General features: G+C 32.6%; 2 protein-coding genes across 2 annotated transcripts; both read right to left on the bottom strand.

Annotated features, from left to right (window-relative positions):
• Positions 1–9377: 9377 nt before the first annotated feature.
• LOC111194187 (uncharacterized) lies at positions 9378–12976 on the bottom strand. Its single transcript, XM_022677662.2, has 3 exons — positions 12725–12976; positions 11999–12049; positions 9378–10730 (listed from the first exon to the last, which is right to left on the bottom strand). The coding sequence occupies exons 1-3, from the start codon at positions 12741–12743 to the stop codon at positions 9481–9483; spliced, it is 1320 nt and encodes a 439-aa protein (XP_022533383.2). The 5' UTR covers positions 12744–12976; the 3' UTR covers positions 9378–9480.
• A 1847-nt stretch (positions 12977–14823) lies between these two features.
• Positions 14824–18943, bottom strand: LOC111194175 (uncharacterized). The gene is made up of 3 exons (XM_022677659.2): positions 18658–18943; positions 17868–17921; positions 14824–16823 (listed from the first exon to the last, which is right to left on the bottom strand). Exons 1-3 carry the CDS (start codon positions 18674–18676, stop codon positions 15574–15576), a joined length of 1323 nt encoding a protein of 440 aa, XP_022533380.2. The 5' UTR covers positions 18677–18943; the 3' UTR covers positions 14824–15573.
• Positions 18944–21867: the final 2924 nt, after the last annotated feature.

Here is a 21867-nt window from a genome sequence, read left to right as displayed (position 1 = left end):
TTCGAACTTTTTTTTGGCTCAAAATTTTTTTGGTCCCAAAATTTTTCGAACTTTTTTTTGGCTCAAAATTTTTTTGGCTCAAAATTTTTTCGAAGTTTTTTTTGGGTTCAATATTTTTCGAACTTTTTTTTGGGTCAAAATTTTTTTGGTCCCAAAATTTTTCGAACTTTTTTTTGGGTCAAAATTTTTTTGGTCCCAAAATTTTTCGAACTTCTTTTTGGCTCAAAATTTTTTTGGGTCAAAATTTTTTCAAACTTTTTTTTGGGTCAAAAGTTTTTTGGTCCCAAAATTTTTCGAACTTTTTTTGGCTCAAAATTTTTTTGGTCCCAAAATTTTTCGAACTTTTTTTTGGGTCAAAATTTTTTTGGTCCCAAAATTTTTCGAACTTTTTTTTGGCTCAAAATTTTTTTGGTCCCAAAATTTTTCTAACTTTTTTTGGCTCAAAATTTTTTTGGTCCCAAAATTTTTCGAACTTTTTTTTGGGTCAAAATTTTTTTGGTCCCAAAATTTTTCTAACTTTTTTTTTGGTCAAAAATGTTTTTGGTCCCAAAATTTTCAAACTTTTTTTTGGGTCAAAATTTTTTCGAAATTTTTTTTGGGTCAAAATTTTTTTGGTCCCAAAATTTTTCAAACTTTTTTTTGGCTCAAATTTTTTTTGGGTCAAAATTTTTTCGAACATTTTTTTTGGGTCAAAATTTTTTTGGTCCCAAAATTTTTCGAACTTTTTTTTGTGTCAAAATTTTTTTGGTCCCAAAATTTTTCGGACTTTTTTTTGGCTCAAAATTTTTTTGGTCCCAAAATTTTTCAAACTTTTTTTTGGGTCAAAATTTTTTTGGGTCCAAAATTTTTCCAAGTTTTTTTCGTGTCAAAATTTTTTTCATCCCAAAATATTTCCAAGTTTTTTTTGGGTCAAAATTTTTTTCGTCACAAAATTGTTCGAAGTATTTTTTGGGTCAAAATTTTTTTCTTCACAAAATTTTTCGACGTTTTTTTTCGGTCAAAATGTTTTTCGTCACAAAATTTTTCGAACTTTTTTTTGGGTCAAAATTTTTTTGGTCCCAAAATTTTTCGAACTTTTTTTTGGCTCAAAATTTTTTTGGTCCCAAAATTTTTCTAACTTTTTTTGGCTCAAAATTTTTTTGGTCCCAAAATTTTTCGAACTTTTTTTTTGGGTCAAAATTTTTTTGGTCCCAAAATTTTCAAACTTTTTTTTGGGTCAAAATTTTTTCGAAATTTTTTTTGGGTCAAAATTTTTTTGGTCCCAAAATTTTTCAAACTTTTTTTTGGCTCAAATTTTTTTTGGGTCAAAATTTTTTCGAACATTTTTTTTCGGTCAAAATTTTTTTGGTCCCAAAATTTTTCGAACTTTTTTTTGTGTCAAAATTTTTTTGGTCCCAAAATTTTTCGGACTTTTTTTTTGGCTCAAAATTTTTTTGGTCCCAAAATTTTTCGAACTTTTTTTTGGCTCAAAATTTTTTTGGGTCAAAATATTTTCGAACTTTTTTTTGGGTCAAAATTTTTTTGGTCCCAAAATTTTTCAAACTTTTTTTTGGGTCAAAATTTTTTGGGGTCAAAATTTTTTCGAACATTTTTTTTGGGTCAAAATTTTTTTGGTCCCAAAATTTTTCGATCTTTTTTTTGGGTCAAAATTTTTTTGGTCCCAAAATTTTTCGGACTTTTTTTGGCTCAAAATTTTTTTGGTCCCAAAATTTTTCGAAGTTTTTTTTGGATCAAAATTTTTTTCGTCCCAAAATTTTTCAAAGTTAAAAAAAACTTCAAAAAATTTTGTGACGAAAAAAAAATTTGACCCAAAAAAGGGTCAAATTTTTTTTTCGTCCCAAAAAATTTTCCCTTTTTTTTTGGGTCAAAAATTTTTTGGGTCCAAAATTTTTCCAAGTTTTTTTCGTGTCAAAATTTTTTTCATCCCAAAATATTTCCAAGTTTTTTTTGGGTCAAAATTTTTTTCGTCACAAAATTGTTCGAAGTTTTTTTTGGGTCAAAATTTTTTTCTTCACAAAATTTTTCGAAGTTTTTTTTGGGTCAAAATGTTTTTCGTCACAAAATTGTTCGAAGTTTTTTTTGGGTCAAAATTTTTTTCGTCACAAAATTGTTCGAAGTTTTTTTTGGGTCAAATTTTTTTCGGACCAAAAATGTTCCAAGTTTTTTTTGGGTCAAAATGTTTTTCGTCACAAAATTGTTCGAAGTTTTTTTTGGGTCAAAATTTTTTTCGTCACAAAATTGTTCGAAGTTTTTTTTGGGTCAAATTTTTTTCGGACCAAAAATGTTCCAAGTTTTTTTTGGGTCAAATTTTTTTTAGTGACAAAATTTTTCCAATTTTTTTTTGGGTCAAATTTTTTTTTCGTCACAAAATTTTTCAAAGTTTTTTATGGGTCAAATTTTTTTTCGTCACAAAATTGTTCGAAGATTTTTTTTGTGTTAAAATTTTTTTCAAACCAAAAATTTTCGAAGTTTTTTTTGGGTCAAATTTTTTTTTCGTCACAAAATTTATCGAAGTTTTTTTTGGGTCAAAATTTTTTTCGTCCTAAAATTTATCGAAGTTTTTTTTGGGTCAAAATTTTTTTTCGTCACAAAATTGTTCGAAGATTTTTTTTGTGTTAAAATTTTTTTCAAACCAAAAATTTTCGAAGTTTTTTTTGGGTCAAATTTTTTTCGTCCTAAAATTTATCGAAGTTTTTTTTGGGTCAAAATTTTTTTTCGTCACAAAATTTTTCGAAGTGCTTTTTGGGTCAAAATTTTTTTTCGTCCTAAAATTTTTCGAAGTTTTTTTTTGGTCAAAATTTTTTTCATCCCAAAATTTTTCGAAGTTTTTTTTGTATCAAAATTTTTTTCGTCCCAACATTTTTAGAAGTTTTTTTTGGGTCAAATTTTTTTTCGTCCTAAAATTTTTAGAAGTTTTTTTTGCTCAAAATTTTTTTCGTCCCAAAATTTTTCGAAGTTTTTTTTGGGTCAAATTTTTTTTTCGTCACAAAATATTTCGAAGTTTTTTTTGGGTCAAAATTTTTTTCGTCACAAAATTGTTCGAAGTTTTTTTTGGATCAAAATTTTTTCTGACCAAAATTTTTCGAAGTTTTTTTTGGGTCAATTTTTTTTTTCGTCACAAAATTTTTCCAAGTTTTTTTTGGTCAAAATTTTTTTCATCCCAAAATTTTTCGAAGTTTTTTTTGGATCAAAATTTTTTTGGTCCCAAAATTTTTCGAACTTTTTTTTGGCTCAAAATTTTTTTGGCTCAAAATTTTTTCGAAGTTTTTTTTGGGTTCAATATTTTTCGAACTTTTTTTTGGGTCAAAATTGTTTTGGTCCCAAAATTTTTCGAACTTTTTTTTGGCTCAAAATTTTTTTGGTCCCAAAATTTTTCGAACTTCTTTTTGGCTCAAAATTTTTTTGGGTCAAAATTTTTTCAAACTTTTTTTTGGGTCAAAAGTTTGTTGGTCCCAAAATTTTTCAAACTTTTTTTTGGCTCAAAATTTTTTGGGGTCAAAATTTTTTCGAACTTTTTTTTGGGTCAAAATTTTTTTGGTCCCAAAATTTTTCGAACTTTTTTTGGGCTCAAAATTGTTTTGGTCCCAAAATTTTTCGAACTTTTTTTTGGCTCAAAATTTTTTTGGTCCCAAAATTTTTCGAACTTTTTTTTGGGTCAAAATTTTTTTGGTCCCAAAATTTTTCGAACTTTTTTTTGGCTCAAAATTTTTTTGGTCCCAAAATTTTTCTAACTTTTTTTTGGCTCAAAATTTTTTTGGTCCCAAAATTTTTCGAACTTTTTTTTTGGGTCAAAATTTTTTTGGTCCCAAAATTTTTCTAACTTTTTTTTTGGTCAAAAAATTTTTTGGTCCCAAAATTTTCAAACTTTTTTTTGGGTCAAAATTTTTTCGAAATTTTTTTTGGGTCAAAATTTTTTTGGTCCCAAAATTTTTCAAACTTTTTTTTGGCTCAAATTTTTTTTGGGTCAAAATTTTTTCGAACATTTTTTTTGGGTCAAAATTTTTTTGGTCCCAAAATTTTTCGAACTTTTTTTTGTGTCAAAATTTTTTTGGTCCCAAAATTTTTCGGACTTTTTTTTGGCTCAAAATTTTTTTGGGTCAAAATATTTTCGAACTTTTTTTTGGGTCAAATTTTTTTTGGTCCCAAAATTTTTCAAACTTTTTTTTGGGTCAAAATTTTTTGGGGTCAAAATTTTTTCGAACATTTTTTTTGGGTCAAAATTTTTTTGGTCCCAAAATTTTTCGATCTTTTTTTTGGGTCAAAATTTTTTTGGTCCCAAAATTTTTCGGACTTTTTTTTGGCTCAAAATTTTTTTGGTCCCAAAATTTTTCGAAGTTTTTTTTGGATCAAAATTTTTTTCGTCCCAAAATTTTTCAAAGTTAAAAAAAACTTCAAAAAATTTTGTGACGAAAAAAAAAATTTGACCCAAAAAAGGGTCAAATTTTTTTTTTGTCCCAAAAAATTTTCCCTTTTTTTTTGGGTCAAAATTTTTTTGGGTCCAAAATGTTTCCAAGTTTTTTTCGTGTCAAAATTTTTTTCATCCCAAAATATTTCCAAGTTTTTTTTGGGTCAAAATTTTTTTCGTCACAAAATTGTTCGAAGTTTTTTTTGGGTCAAAATGTTTTTCGTCACAAAATTGTTCGAAGTTTTTTTTGGGTCAAAATTTTTTTCGTCACAAAATTGTTCGAAGTTTTTTTTGGGTCAAATTTTTTTCTTCCCAAAATTTTTAGATGTTTTTTTTGTATCAAAATTTTTTTCGTCCCAAAATTTTTAGAAGTTTTTTTTGGGTCAAATTTTTTTTCGTCCTAAAATTTTTCGAAGTTTTTTTGGGTCAAAATTTTTTTTCGTCACAAAATGTTTCGAAGTTTTTTTTGGGTCAAAATTTTTTTTCGTCACAAAATGTTTCGAAGTTTTTTTTGGGTCAAAATTTTTTTCGTCACAAAATTGTTCGAAGTTTTTTTTGGATCAAAATTTTTTTCGGACCAAAATTTTTCAAATTTTTTTTGGGTCAAAATTTTTTTTCGTCACAAAATTTTTCCAAGTTTTTTTTGGGTCAAATTTTTTTTAGTGACAAAATTTTTCCAATTTTTTTTTGGGTCAAATTTTTTTTTCGTCACAAAATTTTTCAAAGTTTTTTATGGGTCAAATTTTTTTTCGTCACAAAATTGTTCGAAGATTTTTTTTGTGTTAAAATTTTTTTCAAACCAAAAATTTTCGAAGTTTTTTTTGGGTCAAATTTTTTTTTCGTCACAAAATTTATCGAAGTTTTTTTTGGGTCAAAATTTTTTTCGTCCTAAAATTTATCGAAGTTTTTTTTGGGTCAAAATTTTTTTTCGTCACAAAATTGTTCGAAGATTTTTTTTGTGTTAAAATTTTTTTCAAACCAAAAATTTTCGAAGTTTTTTTTGGGTCAAATTTTTTTCGTCCTAAAATTTATCGAAGTTTTTTTTGGGTCAAAATTTTTTTTCGTCACAAAATTTTTCGAAGTGCTTTTTGGGTCAAAATTTTTTTTCGTCCTAAAATTTTTCGAAGTTTTTTTTTGGTCAAAATTTTTTTCATCCCAAAATTTTTCGAAGTTTTTTTTGTATCAAAATGTTTTTCGTCCCAAAATTTTTAGAAGTTTTTTTTGGGTCAAATTTTTTTTCGTCCTAAAATTTTTAGAAGTTTTTTTTGCTCAAAATTTTTTTCGTCCCAAAATTTTTCGAAGTTTTTTTTGGGTCAAATTTTTTTTTCGTCACAAAATATTTCGAAGTTTTTTTTGGGTCAAAATTTTTTTCGTCACAAAATTGTTCGAAGTTTTTTTTGGATCAAAATTTTTTCTGACCAAAATTTTTCGAAGTATTTTTTGGGTCAATTTTTTTTTTCGTCACAAAATTTTTCCAAGTTTTTTTTGGTCAAAATTTTTTTCATCCCAAAATTTTTCGAAGTTTTTTTTGGATCAAAATTTTTTTCGTCCCAAAATTTTTCAAAGTTAAAAAAAACTTCAAAAAATTTTGTGACGAAAAAAAATTTTGACCCAAAAAAGGGTCAAAATTTTTTTTCGTCACGAAATTTTTTGAAGTTTTTTTTGGGTCAAAATTTTTTGTCACAAAATTTTTCGAAGTTTTTTTTGGGTCAAATTTTTTTTTTGTCACAAAATTTTTCCAAGTTTTTTTTGGTCAAAGTTTTTTTTGTCAAAAAATTTTTCCAAGTTTGTTTTGGGTCAAAATTTTTTTCGCCCCAAAATTTTTCGAAGTTTTTTTTTGGCTCAAAAATTTCAACTAGGGTTGTGCCGATGGACGATATCACGCCCACTTTTTTGTTTTTCCAGAAACATACACTGACCTTCTTTAGGTCTCCTTCACCTAAAACTTTAGCAGGGATTGTACGGAAAAAGATCAAAGCAGGTATATAACTTAAATGAATTAGAGTCAGGGATGAAAATTAAAATACCCTACTGCTACAAATATGCCTAATTGGCATATTATTCTATTATTTATTATTATTCTATTATTATTAAGATATTATTATTTATATCTAGGTTACAGCTTGTCTTCGTTTTTTTCTGTATGTCTGTATTCATTTTAAACATTTCATGTTATTCACGCAAATAGAACAAGCCTGCTCCTTGTGTGTCAGGAAACTTGCTCATAGTCAACCAGTGTTGGCCACCTTACTTTGAAAAAGTAATTAGTTATATTTACTAGCTACTTCTCCAAAAAAGTAACTGAGTTACTTATGGAGTTACCCCACTATAAAAGTAACTAGTTACCAGTAAAAGTAACTATTGACTTACTTTAAATTATGTAATTTCTATTATTATTAGAAAAATAACAAACGAAAATAAACCCAAAATGTTGACAAAAATATAACGAATTTCAAAACATAGAAACGAAAAACATTAAAATGATATTAATATAACATAATATAATATAACAGCTGGATCAAACAGTTTAGCGTCAGTCATAAAAAAAGGGCGTCAGTCATAAGGAAAGCTCGCGGCATTGCGATTAAAAAAAAAAAACGTTTTAATAAATAAGGTCCTATCAAGTGAAGTAAATATCACATATTTATTGATTTTTAATCAAGAGAAATCAGGCATAATGCGCCGCGTGAGCTTAATTCAGCGCGAGGCTAGAAATAATTTGAAAACACATTTTAGTTAAATAAATTAAGATGAGTGAGGACCTGTAAAGTTAATCAAATATTGTCAAATATAAAGTATAGGTTGAGGTTTTGGGGAGCTGTTTCAATTATTTGAAACTGAAACTAACGGAAAGTGATATTATTCTGCGCACTATTAGATAGCCTTTGATTGTGTTTAAATGAGTTTTTATTTTATATTAATTATTTTTTTATTCATTTTAAATATTTTTAGTATTTTATTGATCAAACATAATCTGACAGCCACCTACTGTGCCACGTTTAGGTAGCAAAAAAAACCCGACAGCCATCTAACCTTCTTCTTACACCAACTGCTCCAATGACCATATGCCACAACATGAAGTTTTGCATTTAAATGATGCTTAATAGTTAATAGTTAATTAATGAACTATTCATTGATACTTTTTTGAGCATTCTAGTTGGTTGCAATCATTTGCAATAAACAATGCACTAATCAGGGGGCTTAAAAAAATACGTTGCCTGAGGGCAACACTATGCTATAAACCACTCAACATGTAATCACATTTGTAAAGTGAGTGAATATAGAGTGTAACGTTCGGTTTCTGACGTATATTTTCACAATACTCGTCACTGCTGAGGATACAGCAAATCTGCTGACTGACTGCAGTTCATGCTAGCATGAGTAGCATGACCTTGTTAGCCAGCATAGTCCAGATTACTGTAGCTAATTTAGCTAAGATTAGGCGAGCTATATCAGTTACCCTCTGCCTTGCTACCCCAGCTGTAGAGTTTCAGAGTCCACTGAAATCAATGAGAACACTCCATTTTTTACATTAATTAAAATGCTTGTCCCTAACAAGCTAACCTAGTGGTTGTGATAAATTACTAGCTGTGAAAAAAGCACCTGGCTAAAGTATATTAATTTATCTACTTAGTATATACTTAGCTCAGTGTCTTGTAGTTTTTGAGCTTCTTCTCCATCTGTTAAACTCACTGCCAGCATTTATTCTCATTTCATAACGAATGCAGAGGCTTTTAAGCTGCTTCCACTGCTGCTTTTGTGTTTTAAATCTGCTAACTTTAGGGGTGGGGAATGTGTGGTGGAAAATGGACAGCAGGTGGAGACAGAGGCCACGCCACACAGATATCCATCACATACTGCACAGCTTGAGTTAGAAATTACTGACATTAGTTCTGCTGAAAAGACCTGACAGTGCTTCAACTTTACATGTTCCCTTAACATCTGATGACACATCCTAATTATTTTATCATTTACTACTGAAAATATAATTCTGAATAGTTCTTTAAAATAGCCTTAGTGAGGCTAATCTTTGGCAAAAAATGCATTGCTGAGGTAAATACATGATTAAAGTAGTGTGTTAAATTTATGACGAAAATTGCACTGGTATGATTAATGTTTTATTAGAGTAGCTCTAGTGAGATTCTACTAAATTGCTAATTTAGTTGCTAATTCTACTCCTTAAGTAAATTTCTCTTAAAATTCTAAAATTCTATTTCTATGCACTGCTGAGGTAAATGCATGAATTTCATAGGAGTAGTGTGGCAAATGTATGACTGAAACTGCATTGTTGAGGTCAATGTATTAATAGAGTAGCTCTAGTGAGATTCTACTATATTTCTAAAATTCTACTCCTGAAGTAAATTTTTCTTCAATTTCTAAAATTCCATTTCCATGCACTGCTGAGGTAAATGCATAAATAAAATAGCAGTAGTGTGGCAAATGTATGACTGAAACTGCGTCGCTGAGGTCAAAGTATTATTAAAGTAGCTCAAGTGAGATTCTACTAAAATTCTAAAACTCTTCTCCTGATGTAAATTGCTCTTAAAATTCTAAAATTATATTTCTGTGCACTGCCCAGGTAAATGCATGACTAAAGTAGCACGAAGAGACACTTATTATTAGAAAAGTTTAATGGAGGTAAATGTATGATTAGGGTAGCACTTAAATGCTAAGTTAATGTGTGACTTAACTGCACTATTATTTGTATTATTTACTGGTATGCATGTTAATATATTAAAGAGCAAAATAAAAATACATTAAGTCTGTTTAATTAATTACAACAATACAAATGATCAATATAACTGTATATAATCTTATTTATTGATCATTCTAAGACATTTTATTGATAAAACTAAAGCCTAATAATGCATAATATAACTTTCACAGAACAAAATCTTTTTTATTATTCTAATATAACGTGTTAAAAGAAGCGTAATATTATGGGATCTAAATACATTGTCAGCAAAGACTTGTTGTATAATGCAACTAAAAAGAAAAGTGAACAAATGTCAGACAAAAGGTTTCATTACACCATCATTCACATATTAACATTTTTATTTACACTTCATTCAATTTTAAATGTAATTATTAGAGCAAAAAATGCAATGATGGAACATCCTTACATTTTTTAGACATGGATATTGTAGGCCACGATAGAAGACATTAAGTATGTATTCTACAAACGGCATGCCTGGAATTATAACTGCACACACTGATTTAAAAAATCCATAGCTTAAATCTCGTGTCCCTCCTGTAAGAAAAGCTCCAGCTGCTGCTCCCACTATTGCTGCTGCCCTGCCCAACATTCCTCCCCACTGCTGGTTTGACACCTTTCCGTATCTCTCCCCCAGTTCCCCCACTGAAGAGAGGGCCACACCAGTTGCTCCAGAAACCCCAATCACACCCCATAATCTTGCACCTATATTTAACATTACAGTGGAATTCTGTATAATTGCTAAAGTAGCACCTCCTGCAGCCCATGCACCTACACATGCCTTCCAAGCCCCTGCACCACCCCCACCACCAGCCTGGAGATACACCAAGTGCCCCAGTGCAGCTTCCATCAGATGTGTGGCCAGAAATCCAATAACTGGCCCCTTTTCAGCTGCAGACATTGTCACTATTCCAGTTCCAACAAACAAAAGCATAGTAAATAAAAGCAATACTATTGGATAAACAGTTGAAACCATTACATGTTTCAGCTTAAACTCCTCATGTACGCAATAATAATATGCATATAAAACTAAAACCAGGACAAAGAAATGAAAGAACACACCAGCCAATCCTAAGAAAAGGGACCACATTAGGGAATAAAAAGCAATGCCATATATTATTATGAACACATAAGAACCGGCAAAATAAATGGCATGTTCATCACTGTGAATCAAAGCTAGACAGTTTACGAAAGTCGGCAAAATGAAAAGAAATCCAAACGAAAGCAGAAATGTTTCAAACAGTCCCAACTCCAGCATACATTTGCTGTAGGAGGCCCCCACTGTAGCTCCAGAGACAGTGATTCCCATAAATGCTACGGGTGCTGAGTGTTTTAAGACATTAGCCTTGGCCCGCTGTCCTTCCTTGTTGATCAGGAAGCGATACATTCCGTATCCCACTACCATTGCAATGTGTGATGAAATCATGACAGCCACTAAACCCAAGGTTGACATTAGTATTGCTGTGGAATACCAGTTGTCCTCCACGTCTTTTAATGGAGTCAGTTTTTTTATACGGAATGTTGTTTCATCAATCATCACACCAAAGAGTCCTCCTGCAAACAGACCTGCAATGAGTCCCAGTAAAACTGCACTGATGACCAAACACTGACCTGCAGAAAAGAGAAGAGTATTTTTTTTTTCAAGTGTATCATCGCTGCCCAATATCTCCAGAACAGCTACTGTACCTTTTTAACCTTTTTAATGGAAGTCATTATACATGTGTTTATTTTGGACAATTTCTATTGGTCCATTCATCAAAAAAGAAATTGAAACAGTGAGAGACAAGGGAGAGTTTTGCAGAAGTGTAAGGATTTTTGCTGGATACTGTATTTTACCGGAAGCTAAGAAATGCTTAAAAACCACTAAAAACTTCTGAAACATCAACTGTAAAATGAGTGAATTAATGGTTAATGTTTTGGCCAAACTTGATGCGGTAAAAGCATATAAACACGAGACCACGAGAATGATACATTTCTTTGAGTTTACCAAATAAAAAAACTCTGGAATATAATCAAGAGGAAGATGGATGATCACAAGCCATCAAACCAAGTTGAACTGACTGATGTTTTGCACCAGGAGTAAAGTTAAATAAAGTTATCCAAAAGCAGTGTGTAAGACTGGTGGATGAGAAATTGAAATCTGTGTTTAAAACCAGGGTTATTCCACCACTTCCAATACTTTCTTGAACTCTTAAATCTTTATGAATATGAAATTGTTTTCTTTGCATTATTTGAGGTCTGAAAGCTCTGAATCTTTTTTAATATTTCAGCCATTTCTCATTTTCTGCAAATACATTCTCTAAATGACAATATTTTATTGTTGTCCGTAGAAACTGATTCAGAAACTGGAGTGTTTTCTTAATTTATTCCATATATATATATATATATACATACAGCACCTGTCAAAATGTTGACAAATCTTCTTATTTAATGTGTTTTCCTTATTTGTATGATTTTTTGCATTATAAATTTAATATTAAAGACATTCAAGTTATACAGGAGTTCCTGGAGGTGCTAAATTGTGGAAGCCAAACACATTTGTATTTAATATGTAATTCCATATGTGTTCCTTGATTGTTTAAATTTTTTGAGTATCAATGTACAATGTAGAAAATCAAATGAATAAAGAAATAAAGAAAAACACTAAATGAGAAGGTGTGTCCAAACTTTTGTCTGGTACTATATATTAGAAAAACAAATCTACCCTCCTCCACACACACACACATCAAGGAACTGTATAAAACAGAGTAAATCTTAATCCTAAATACTCTTCAAAAATATATTAGTACAGTGTTTGTATGAAAGTTAAACAAGTATGCTGTAGACACTAAAGACATGTTATATTGATGTGTTATATTGATGTGTTAAACTTGACTTACCAGTTTTGCTTTTTGTAGGATGTTGATGATGAGAATCAGGGATCAAGATGACTGCAAAACAAAACTAGCCATTTTATTTAATACACAAACTTTCCTCCATGTTTTACTGACAGCTAATTTATTGGTGTTCACCTATTACACTGATTCTAATGTAGGGACACAGCGCTGAGCAGTTTAGCACTTAATTTAAAGGATACTACTGACTGCTGTAGTGTTAGCGTTAGCTAAGGCTTGAGATGTACTTTCTGTTAAATACATGTTCACATACATGAGCCTCCATATACAATCATGGTAAAATACACGCAAAAACAATAGAGTCAGTGCAGGCACTCAGCAGCATCAAAATTGGTTAATGTTTTGATTAAAAGCAGTGTGACTGAGTGACATCACCAGAGTTATCTAGTGCAGTTTGCAGCATTTTGGCTATAATTAAGTTGTCCCTATTTCAAGTCAATATAGCATTAGAGTGAAATTCTACATACAATTATACAATTCACAATTTACAAATTATAGAACGCCCTGATGAAGACGCAGAGAACGTTTAAATTGTGTATTGAAAGCCCTGTCCATCTTTTCTACACTATTTTATGATATATACAGCAGAAAGGAAACAGTTAGTTTAACTGTTTATATAAAAACATTTTTTTATATATATATTCAAATTTACATAAGTGCACCATTACAAACTTTCAAAAAGATTTAAAAAAGTAAGTAATGTTTTCTTACCTTCTTCTAAAGATGTCATGTCTTAGTGTAGAGATGAGTCTTCACCGAAAACAGAATCTATTCTAGTTCTGTTAGAGGAAAAGACATACCTAATATTGACCTGTCTGTGCAAACAGTTAGTTAAACTATAGTGCAAGACAGAACTCTAGAAGCTCTAAACCTGAATTTCAGCTTCTCTCATGGTTTTGCGGAACACTGCTGCTACTGATGTTCAGATGATATCTATTCTCGAGAACAGAGAACACCCGTGGGGTTAGATTGGGGACAGGGGAGGGGTTGGTCTCTGAGTTAGAGCTGGCTAGAGTTCTGGGTAAGTTGGTGTTCAATATGTGGATTCAATGTATACAAAACAGTACCTACAGGTATGCATGTAACTAGGTTCACTTTTGCCACCACAAATTAAAAATAGCCAGTGAATATCTCACTCTATTGCAGAAAACTGGCAGAGAGAGCCAAGAAGTATCAGGTGGAAGATCATTTTAATGATCTACTTGCATAAATTTAATTAAATAAAGTATCACACTTGGTATCAGATTACCAAGATCTTGTCACACAATGACAAACTGTTTTCCAACAGAACTATACAAACTGTACAGGGCTAGGATAGTAACTTTAAGAAAGATAAGATAAGCAAGAGGAGTGAAGATCACTCCTCTTTTTATCTGGTTAAATTTGAGTGTTCCCACAGCAGCTAATACACAAATACAAAAGTATAAAATAAAAAAAACAGAGCAAATATAAGAAAAATAGAAGAATATAAAATAATAATTATTCAAAAGGTACATGGAGGACATGTCGCTGCTTTTGGTCATACTTATATTTCTCCAATTTTCAAACAAACTTTAATATCAGACAAATATAACCTGAGTAAATATTAGACGCTTCCTCTGTTCCTCTGCATGAATGTCTTAGTAAATTGTGAGCAGTGTTTAGTGTTGTTGTCTTGTTAAAGTATCCAGCCTCGGCACAACTTCAACTTTCTCACTGATTCTTGAACATTGTTCTCAAGAATCTGCTGATATTGACTGGAATCCATGCGACCCTCAACTTTAACATGATTCCCAGTACCTGCACTGATCACACAGACCCACAACATGATGGAACTGCCACCAAATTTTGTGTTTGTCTTGGAATGCTGTGTTCTTTTTATGTAATGCATACCACCCTTCAAATAACTCAATTTTAGTTTCACCAGTCCACAGCACCTAATTCCAAAATTGCTTGTTAAAATGTGCTTTAGCATACCTTAAGCTACTCTGTTTGTGGCGTGTGCTCAGAAAAGGCTTCTTCCGAATTACTTTCCCATACAGCGTCTCCTTGTGCAAAGTGTGCTGAATAGCTGATGGATGCACAGTGACACCATCTGCAGCAGGATGATTTTGTAGGTTTTTGGAGCTGGTCTTTGGGTTGACTATGGCTGTTCTAAATAGAACTGTGCCTGTGGTCTTCCATTTCAATTCAATTCAGTTCAATTTTATTTATATAGCACATTTTATAACTGAAGTTGTCACAAAGCAGCTTTATGGAGAAAAACAGGTCCACACCACTTATGAGCAGCACCACAGAGATGCCAATTATTGTGGTGACACAGTGGCAAGAAAAAAAACGTCCTTACATTAAGAAAAATAAACCTAAGGAGAAATAACAAACAACAAACAAATAACAGAACAAAACAACAGTATGGAGGGATAATATGGAGCTATAACTAATGTAAAAGGTACTAATTTATGAATGTAAATATGTGATGGGCACATAATGGAGAGGTATGGATAATGTAGAAACAGGTACTAATCTATCAATGTGAATATGGTCCTGAACATGTTTTCATTCACTACTGAAAATATCAAATTTAATGTTCCTTTATGAAACAACTGCAGTGGATTAGAGTGACAAGCAAGGTACACCCCACAGATAGAAATATATTTTTTATTTTGCTTTAAAATTGTATGTGATGACATATTTACTTCATACTTTTGTTTTTTAGCCAGTACTGATAAATAAGGTACATGTTCAATATCATTTTATTTTACTGAAGAAAAAAATAAATAAATACATATTTGTTTTGAGCCAACCAGACCAAAATGTAATTATTTATAAAATGTGTATTACTTTATTTATTTATTACTTACTAAATTCTGGTTTCACACATCATGGCACAATGCACAGATAACAGTACAAAAATCAAAACAAAAAAAAACAGCAAACTTAAACGTATTGTGACACCTGTTAATAAAAAAATAAATAAATACCTTGTGTTAACTTTTCTGAATAACAATGTGGGGACAGTATCTAACTACATTGTCAGCAAAGACTTTATTAAACAGATGTTGCCTTACTGCACAGTGTTGCCCTAAAACAACAAAAATGAAACTGAATTTCTGAAAATAAAGCATGCTTCATAAAAACTTCTCTACACCACCATGCGTTTTAAAGCCCAACTAGGTAGGATTTCCTTGATTTTTGATCTTTTTAAAGAAGTGAAATTACAGCTTGAAACTCACTGCAGCGCTCCATTGAGGTGTAATAGGAGGAAAAGCGGTGCTCTCGTGTCTGTGCCGAAGCTCCTCTGAGCTCAAATCAGACTCTGTAAGTTTTCCAAGGTGGCCGCGACTAACGCTCGCAAGAACTGCGACCTGCTTTCTGACCTATAGTTCTAACAGTTCTACAAGGACTACTGGTTCATTCTTTACAAACTAACATACAGACACTCTGGCAGAAGCTGGAAAGAGACCGATTATGTCTGTGAAAGCCAGAAAACGAGAAAAAGAAACTAATCGGCCTGAAACATTTATTACACTCTGCAACTATAGTCCTACCTAGTGGAGCTTAAATTTATAGTTAATTTCATTTTAAATGTGATTATTAAAGCGAAAAATGCAATGATGAAAAATCCTTACATTTTTTGTAAATAGATATTGTAGGCCACGATAAAAGACATTAAGTATGTATTCCACAAACGGCATCCCGGGAATTATAGCTGCACACACTGACTTAAAAATTCCATAGGTCAAATCTTTTGTCCCTCCTGTAAGAAAAGCTCCGACTGCTGCTCCCACTATCGCCGCTGCCCTGCCCAACATTCCTCCCCACTCCTGGTTCCACGCCTTTCCGTATTTCTGACCCATTTCCCCCACTGAAGAGAGGACCACACCAGTTGCTCCAGAAACAGCAATCAGACCCCATAACCTTGCCCCTGTATTCACCATTACAGTGGACTTCTGAATGGTCGCTAAAACAGCACTTCCCGCACTCCATGCACCCAAAAACACCTTCCAAGCCCCTGCACCACCCCCACCACCAGCCTGGAGATACACCAAGCGCCCCACTGCAGCCTCCAACAGCTGTGTGGCCAGAACTCCAACAGCTGGTCCCTTTTCAGCTGCAGACAGTGATGCCATTGCAGTACCAACAAAAAACAGCAGGGTAAATAAAAGCAATACTATTGGATAAACAGTTGAAACCATTACATGTTTCAGCTTAAACTCCTCATGTACGCAATAATAATATGCATATAAAACTAAAACCAGGACAAAGAAATGAAAATACACACCAGCCAATCCCAAGAAAAGGGACCACATTAGAGAATAAAAAGCAATGCCATATATTATTATGAACACATAAGAACCGGCAAAATAAATGGCATGTTCATCACTGTGAATCAAAGCTAGACAGTTTACAGAAGTCGGCAAAATGAAAAATAATCCAAACGAAAGCAGAAATGTTTCAAACAGTCCGAACTCCAGCATACATTTGCTGTAGGCGGCCCCCATTGTAGCTGCACTGGCAGTGATTCCCAGAAATGCTACGGGTGTGGCGCCCTCTAAGGCCACAACGTTGGCGTGCTCTCCTTTCATTCTGATCAGGAAATGATACGCTGCGTATCCCAGTCTTATTCCAATGTGTGATGAAATCATGGCAATCACTAAACCCACTGTTGACAGTAGTATTGCTGTGGAATACCAGTTGTCCTCCTGAGCTTTTAATAACGGCGTATTCTTAACACGGACTATCGCATCATCGATCGCCACACCGAAGAGTCCCCCTCCACCCAGACCTGCAACGAGTCCCAGTAAAACTGCACTGTTGACCAAACGCTGACCTGCAGAAAAGAGTATATGTTTTATATATTGTATATGGAGTAATACCTGTTGCTGAGTGTCCCCACAGTAACCACTGAAAAGGAATCACTCATATCTCATCATTTTCTTTGCAAACATTTCATATGTATGACCTTAGGTGGCACAAAAATAGTATCCTAGTCCAAAATGTATCACTTTATTTTCATTCTGCATGACAGGGTGGACAATGACAGGGAGAAAAATTTGACATTTTGACCAAATATGACAAGGTGGACCGGGAACTTATATATATATATGTTTTGTGGTAGAAATTCAGCAGTCTACTACTGTGATAATAAATAGTACCATGATTATTACTACAATAAAAATGATGTTTTTTTATAAATACTATGATTAAATGTAGAATATACATACTGTAAATTGTACTGCAGCAACTTACTAGGTAATTGCTGCCTGCAAGTTTCTATACATGTCACAGTGTTCTTTTTATAGTGTATATTTTTATTAATGTGTACTTTTAGAGTAAAATGAAAAATGTATTAATATTTAGTGTTATATTGATACTGACCCATGTGATCAACATACACTGCTGGCACACAACCGACCTTCAACGTTGAAATGTGGTTAAAATATGACTAAAGTAATGTCTGTTGTTGTTTCAGCGTTGAAATTTTAACGTTGAATCAACATAATGTCTCAACCTTCTGCCTTTTAAATCGGTCTTTTACATTTCATCACCATATCATTTTTAAAAATGGTTGGATGTTCTAATAGTTTTTCTGTTTTAGTGTTTTTGAGATCAGATGCTGAATCAGATTGGTAGTGGTGGGCAACTTTCATTATGCTCAGATTTACTACAGTAATGTAAGTTTATTGTTAACACTTTGTTAATCATAGGAGTTTCTAATTTTAGTGAGCTATGGTTTATAAAAGGTTGAATGTATGACGTTGAAACAACGTTGATTCACTTTTCAAAAACAACGTTTACTCAACCATAACATCTATGTTGATCAACGTTAATTCAACGTTTATTCACCGTTCAAATGCCAGCTGGAATGACTTACCAATTCTGCTTTTTGTACAGTGTTGTTGTTGATCTGAATCAGGGATCATGATGACTGCAAAATAAAAAAAATGACATTTTATTTATTAGCCAAAGCTTTTTTTTCATGTTTTACTCGTGGCTAGTTCATTGGCGATTCTCTGTATCACTGACTGCTAAATTTCCTTCGGGATCAATAAAGTATCTATCTATCTATCTATCTATCTATTTAATGCAGGGACACGAAACCAGTTTGTAACAGTTACAGCCACGCTGTGCCTTTAAGAGATGTTAACTCTTTTTTATATGTCTAAATGTCTACATGGGAGTCCATGCTGTACTTTTCCTCTATGTACGAATGGAATGAGTAGCAGTTGTGTGACCTGGCTTTGTACGGTCTTTGTAGTAAATAAACTAGCCCTCGTGTAGCCCTGTGAGTCTGTGTCCTAAGTGCTAATGCTAACGGCTAACCAGTGTTAATTCTTTTAATGAAAACTATGAGGAAAAATCTTCGTTGACAACCTATTTTTCATGACGAGATGAAAACCAAATAAAAATGAATACAAGACAAAATTTATTACACATTCGTCAAAGAATAAAAACTAAACAAAAATGGAATTCCCCATTCATTTCGAATGGGGAAATTATTCGTAATAAATATTAAAATCAATAAATGTGGTGTTTACAGTTTACTGTGTAAAAGTTCAGTTACTGTCTCACTTGAGTAATATAAGTCTTCCATTCCTGTGATGCTATAGTGTAACATGTAATCCAAACAATGTAATGATTTAGATCAGAAAAAAGTGTCTTACCTTCTTCTGAAGCTGCCATGTCTTAGTGGAAAGACGAATCTTCACAGAAAATGGAATACAGTTATTTATATAGTTAAACGAGGAAAAGACATACTTAATGCTTGCTTTTCAATGCAAACAGTGGGACCTGTTTAAGCAGAACTGGCACGAAACATCTGAAGCTATAAACTTGAATTTCAGCATTTCTTCTGGTTTTGCGTCACACGTGCTGCTACTGATGTCCAGGTGATATCTGTTTTGTGAGTACAGACCATGCTCCAGGAGTCCGACTGGGGGCTGGAGGGCTGTGGGTTGGGGATCTAGATATTAATCATGTATCTAGATATTTTAAAGTAAGGTTTTTGTCAGTCTTTTGGTCTCCTATCCATGTGAAAATGTTGTTTTTGGAAACAATCTCTAAAACGGAGATACAGCTAAGCCAGTTAAATCCACCCACACTGTAAATCCAGAAGTAGTTTGAACTCAAAAGATTTAAGTCTGTTTTACATTAAATTGGATATTTTTAAACATAACTCAACTTTTTTGGAGATGTGTCTTAATTTGTGGACACATCTACATTCGAACTGAGATCTTTGATTTGATGGTTTAATTTATGCTAACTCAAATTTTCATTCCCCATTTCTTAAAAGAATTGAGCAAACTGGTTGCCTTAAAAAAGTTAAGTAAACTCAACTTATCTGGTCGTACAGTATAACAAAAAAATAAAAAGGTCAATCAACTTTCCCTTTTCTTTTAAAAACTTGATGACTTAAGTTATGCTAACTTAAGTTTTCACTATCCATTACTTAACTTGTTTAAGTAAATTCAACTTACAGCGCACAGATTATTTAGTTAGACCAACTTTTAACAAGAAATTTAATAAAGTAAGTTAAAGCAATTAGCTTACTATAGTTACGGTGAAGTTCAATAGTGTTTGTTCAGATGACTTAAAAATCACATTAAGGAGAACAATTTCCTGGTTGAGCGAGCATACTTGGCCAATAAAGTCTAATTCTGATTTAGATTCTGCTGAAATTCCTCGTAATTACTACTAAAATCACTTGCTTGAAATTACAAAATGACTATTACATCATTTTATTTACACTTTATTACATGTAATACGTTTTATTACATCATTAGCCCTACATTACCCAGCAGGTCCAATCAACCATATATACTCTACATGCTATATGATGTCAGTTTAAAATTGGAAAGCACTCACTTGTAACCACAAGGTGGCACTCTAACACTGAAAATCAGTTAATCTAAGCTGAACTAGACATAAATAGAAGAATAAACAAGAGAGCCGAGATTTAATCCTTGTTGTCACACTCCACACACTTGATGACCTCATGCTGCATGCTCTTCACCATACTGTGAACCTTAACCTTCTCCTTGACCTGACCCATGTGAACCAGTTTGTCCTGAACTTCAATACCCTCCCAATCCAATGCTGACCTCCTAACCTCAGACTTTCAGCTGATCTTTCACCTTCAGCCTTGCACTTGTCAATACATGACGCATCTGTATGAACCTGCACCTGAATCTGAATGATTCATCCTTAGTATCTGAGTGATACTACTGATATGGCCTCTGTTGCACGAGTTCCTTCCATAGCTTCATACAAAAACTATATTGCAAAGTATTTTTTTACACACATATATAAAGTTGAGTTACATCCAATTCTTAATCCTAAATAGAGGTCTGCACTCCTACGGGACTTGTGGATGTGGCAGTGGGACCACATATACATGTAGAAAAATCCTGCAAATTATAAAATTATTAACAATAATAATAATCTTATCAATCGATAAGATTACTTCTACTAATACCAATAATAATAATAATAATAATAATAATAATAATAATAATAATAATAATTTTTTTCCTGTATCATTCCCAGAAGCACAGACGTATGACTGGCTCTCAAGGACCCTGCAAAATAAAGGACGCTGATCCAAGTTAATAGCCAATGGAAGAAACAAAAAGCGGAGGATGGACCGACCGACATACACACACACACACCGATGGGACAATTTCAGCATCTCCAATTCACCTGACCAAATAATGATATCAGCACAAACGCTGATTTTTCTTGCATAGGCCAGCACAAAAGAATGGAAACTTTTTTATTTCATTTCTGATTATATGAGGGGCCAGCTTCACTGAGGTGACGGCATGTGTTTGGACTGTGGTAAGCAATGGGACAGCGCTATCCAGTGCTATATTCCTGTTTTAATAAAAACATAAATAAATTTCAAGCACTAAATTTAATTATTTAAATTTATATTCACTGCAGGCGAGGGCAGCTAAAATGTGTATGTGGCAGGCGGGCGGGCACGGGATTAAAACAAGCGGGCGAGAGCGGGCGATAACAGGACTAAAACAAGCAGGAGCGGACAGGACCTCTAATGCACAGGGTTTAATATGATATATAACAACTTCACCTCTTCTAGGAAGGCTTTCCACAAAGTTTAGGATAGTGTTCATGGGAATTTTTGGCCATTTTTACAGAAGCACATTTGTGAGGGCCATCCCTCAACTGTTTTACTGTAAAGTTGGGGACATAACATTGTCCGAAATCTCTTGGTATGGTGGATGAAGCATTAAAAGTTCCTTTCACTGGAACTAATACTAATTCCTGATTCATAGTAATAATCCCCATTCCACCAAACCTTACACTTGATATAATGCAGTAATACAATACAGGATCATTTATTTTTTAATATTATTATTTTTTACATCATTAGCGTCAGGTCTGAGCAACCATATACTTACTCTACATGCTATATGATGTCAGTTTAAAATTGGAAAGCACTCACTTTGACCACAAGGTGGCACTCTAACACTGAAAATCAGTACTATGTTTACAATTTACCCTGAACTAGACATGAATAAAAGAATTAGCAAGCACTGGAGAGCTGTGATTTAATCGGTGATGTCACACCTCAGAGATCCTTCAGTGAGACTCCAAACTCAAACAATTTATTAGCATTATTGAATTGAATAATGTTAGATTTTATATTCAAGTTAAAGCACAAAAACTCCTGCTCTCCATCAGGAGAAAATGACCCAGTGGATTTACCGGGCACACTCCAGACACTTGATGACCTCATGCTGTTCAGTGAACCTTAACCTTTTCCTTGACCTGACCCACATGAACCAGTTTGTCCTGAACTACAATACCCTCCCAATCCAATGATGACCTTCTGACATTGGACTTTTATCTGA

This window comes from Astyanax mexicanus, chromosome 19, assembly GCF_023375975.1.
Source record: "Astyanax mexicanus isolate ESR-SI-001 chromosome 19, AstMex3_surface, whole genome shotgun sequence".
Lineage (NCBI taxonomy): Eukaryota > Metazoa > Chordata > Actinopteri > Characiformes > Acestrorhamphidae > Astyanax > Astyanax mexicanus.
The sequence above is the reverse complement of the archived record's forward strand: the minus strand, read 5'-3'. Positions and strand labels throughout refer to the sequence as shown.